General features: G+C 41.5%; 1 protein-coding gene across 1 annotated transcript; it reads left to right on the top strand.

Annotated features, from left to right (window-relative positions):
• Nucleotides 1–760: 760 nt before the first annotated feature.
• Nucleotides 761–1,360, top strand: LOC148573904 (uncharacterized). The gene has a single exon (XM_088504461.1). The coding sequence runs from the start codon at nt 761–763 to the stop codon at nt 1,358–1,360; it is 600 nt and encodes a 199-aa protein (XP_088360587.1).
• The last annotated feature ends 460 nt before the right edge of the window (nt 1,361–1,820 follow it).

Raw genomic sequence — 1,820 nt, 5'->3', positions numbered from 1 at the left:
CTATACTTGGGGTAGGCTAACTAATCATACCGAAATTTACATAAGCTTTAAATACACAAGTTAGACAGAGAAATCAGAACAGGGTAAAGAGACTAAGGGCAGAAGGCTTATTGAAAAGTTATTTGTTGCTTGAGGCAACCCAAGAGATAGTATATATTATATATATATATTTGTTGCCTAATGCAACCCAAGAGATATTATATATATATATTGTTGCTTAATGCAACCCAAGAGATGTTTGTTTATTTATCTGTTGCCCTGAGGCAACCCAAGAGTAATTTTCCATTCCCAAGAGTATATATTTCCTGCGAGTTGAAAGTAGAGGCTTTCTGAATAGAGCTGCTAATAATTGTATGCGCATTTATTTGAACGGAAAATCGTATCCGGGAAATCGTGAACTCGTGACTGGATAAATGTCGGAAATGCAGGAGCTAACCGACACATGAGCTCATGGCCTGCGCTAGGGCTAGACATGCATCATTCTTGTCTGCGCATCATTCTCTGTTGCATTCTTTCTTGTGTGTGATCTATTTCTTTATGTTTGTTTATTTGAGTGCTATGTCTATGCTTTATCTTCTTGTATTCTTCTGCTTGTGTTCTGTTCTTTGTTTTTCTATCCATTTTTAATTTTTGTTTACTACGTTACTGTATTCTATTATCCATCTGCTAATCAAAAACGAATAAATGAACGTAACTAACAACCCCGACCCTACTAAGAACTCCCCAGTTCTTACCCCTTCTCTCCCTTCCTCCCCCTCAGATGGAGACTGGCGTGATCTTCTATGAGTTCGAGGACCCTTACGTCTACGAGGATCCGGTACATCACAGTTACTTCATCATGGGATTGGAGCCTCGCATTAGACGATATGCGTTACCTAATCGAGCTTTTCAACATCCTCTGTCTAGCCCGCATTTTGACCCTGATGCTCTTTACGACTTTCCCTTATCCTGGTTACATCCTGACGCACCTGGACATCCTTTTCCTGATGATCCTGAGCACCCTATACCAGCTCAACCTTTGAATGAGGCGGTACCTGAGCCTATCATTCCTGATGAGCCTGAGTTAGCCGATGACTACGTACTTGTGATACCACCAGAGTGGGATTTTCCCCCTGAGCCGATCCCCGACTTTCCACAGCCTGATGAGCCGGCACTACCGGACGGTGGGGTAGTCCCTATATATGCAAACGGACCTGTGCTCACAAATGATTTTGTACATAGTGACAGTAGTGCTTCTGGTGGATCTGAGGGTATAGTTGTAGCTGCAGACGATGAGGAGGAGAAGGATCCTGAGATAGAGATAGAGCAGGATGAGGAGATGGATGAGCCTCATGATGATTCTCCGAACGGCCACGTGTAGATATAGTTTGACTGCGGAAAGGGGCATTCTTTTGATGACACTCTAGTCTGACATTATCTGATAGTTAGTCTCTCACTTGTGTTAGTACACCTGAGAGCTAGGAGCTATATAGTGGTTAGGCTAGCCTGGGCGCCAGCTTAGTGGCTTTTTGTATGGGCCAGTCCCTGGGAGTGTCGTGTAAATATTAGCTACGTAGGATGACGAGGATGTAAACTGACTTGATCTTGTGTAAACGCTACATGTTTTGTTATAGTGTACATGATGTATATTATCAGCTGTATTTCTATGTTTCTTTATGCCGCTTTTCTATTACTCTCAATGTATGCTTGTTTATTTTACCTGAACATCCGCAACAAAAAAAAATAGTTACTCATAAAATTGGCATCGCTCTAACAAGGAACAGGCTCATATATTAAATAAATAATAATAATTAGGAAGGATAAGTTAGTAACACTTAGCT

This window comes from Arachis ipaensis, chromosome B2 (assembly GCF_059453495.1).
Source record: "Arachis ipaensis isolate K30076 ecotype BB chromosome B2, ASM5945349v1, whole genome shotgun sequence".
NCBI classification, from domain to species: domain Eukaryota; kingdom Viridiplantae; phylum Streptophyta; class Magnoliopsida; order Fabales; family Fabaceae; genus Arachis; species Arachis ipaensis.
The sequence above is the reverse complement of the archived record's forward strand: the minus strand, read 5'-3'. Positions and strand labels throughout refer to the sequence as shown.

What these genes read in the sequence shown, in the direction of transcription:
- LOC148573904 (XM_088504461.1), top strand. Translation starts at nt 761, where the DNA reads ATGGAGACTGGCGTGATCTTCTATGAGTTCGAGGACCCTTACGTCTAC.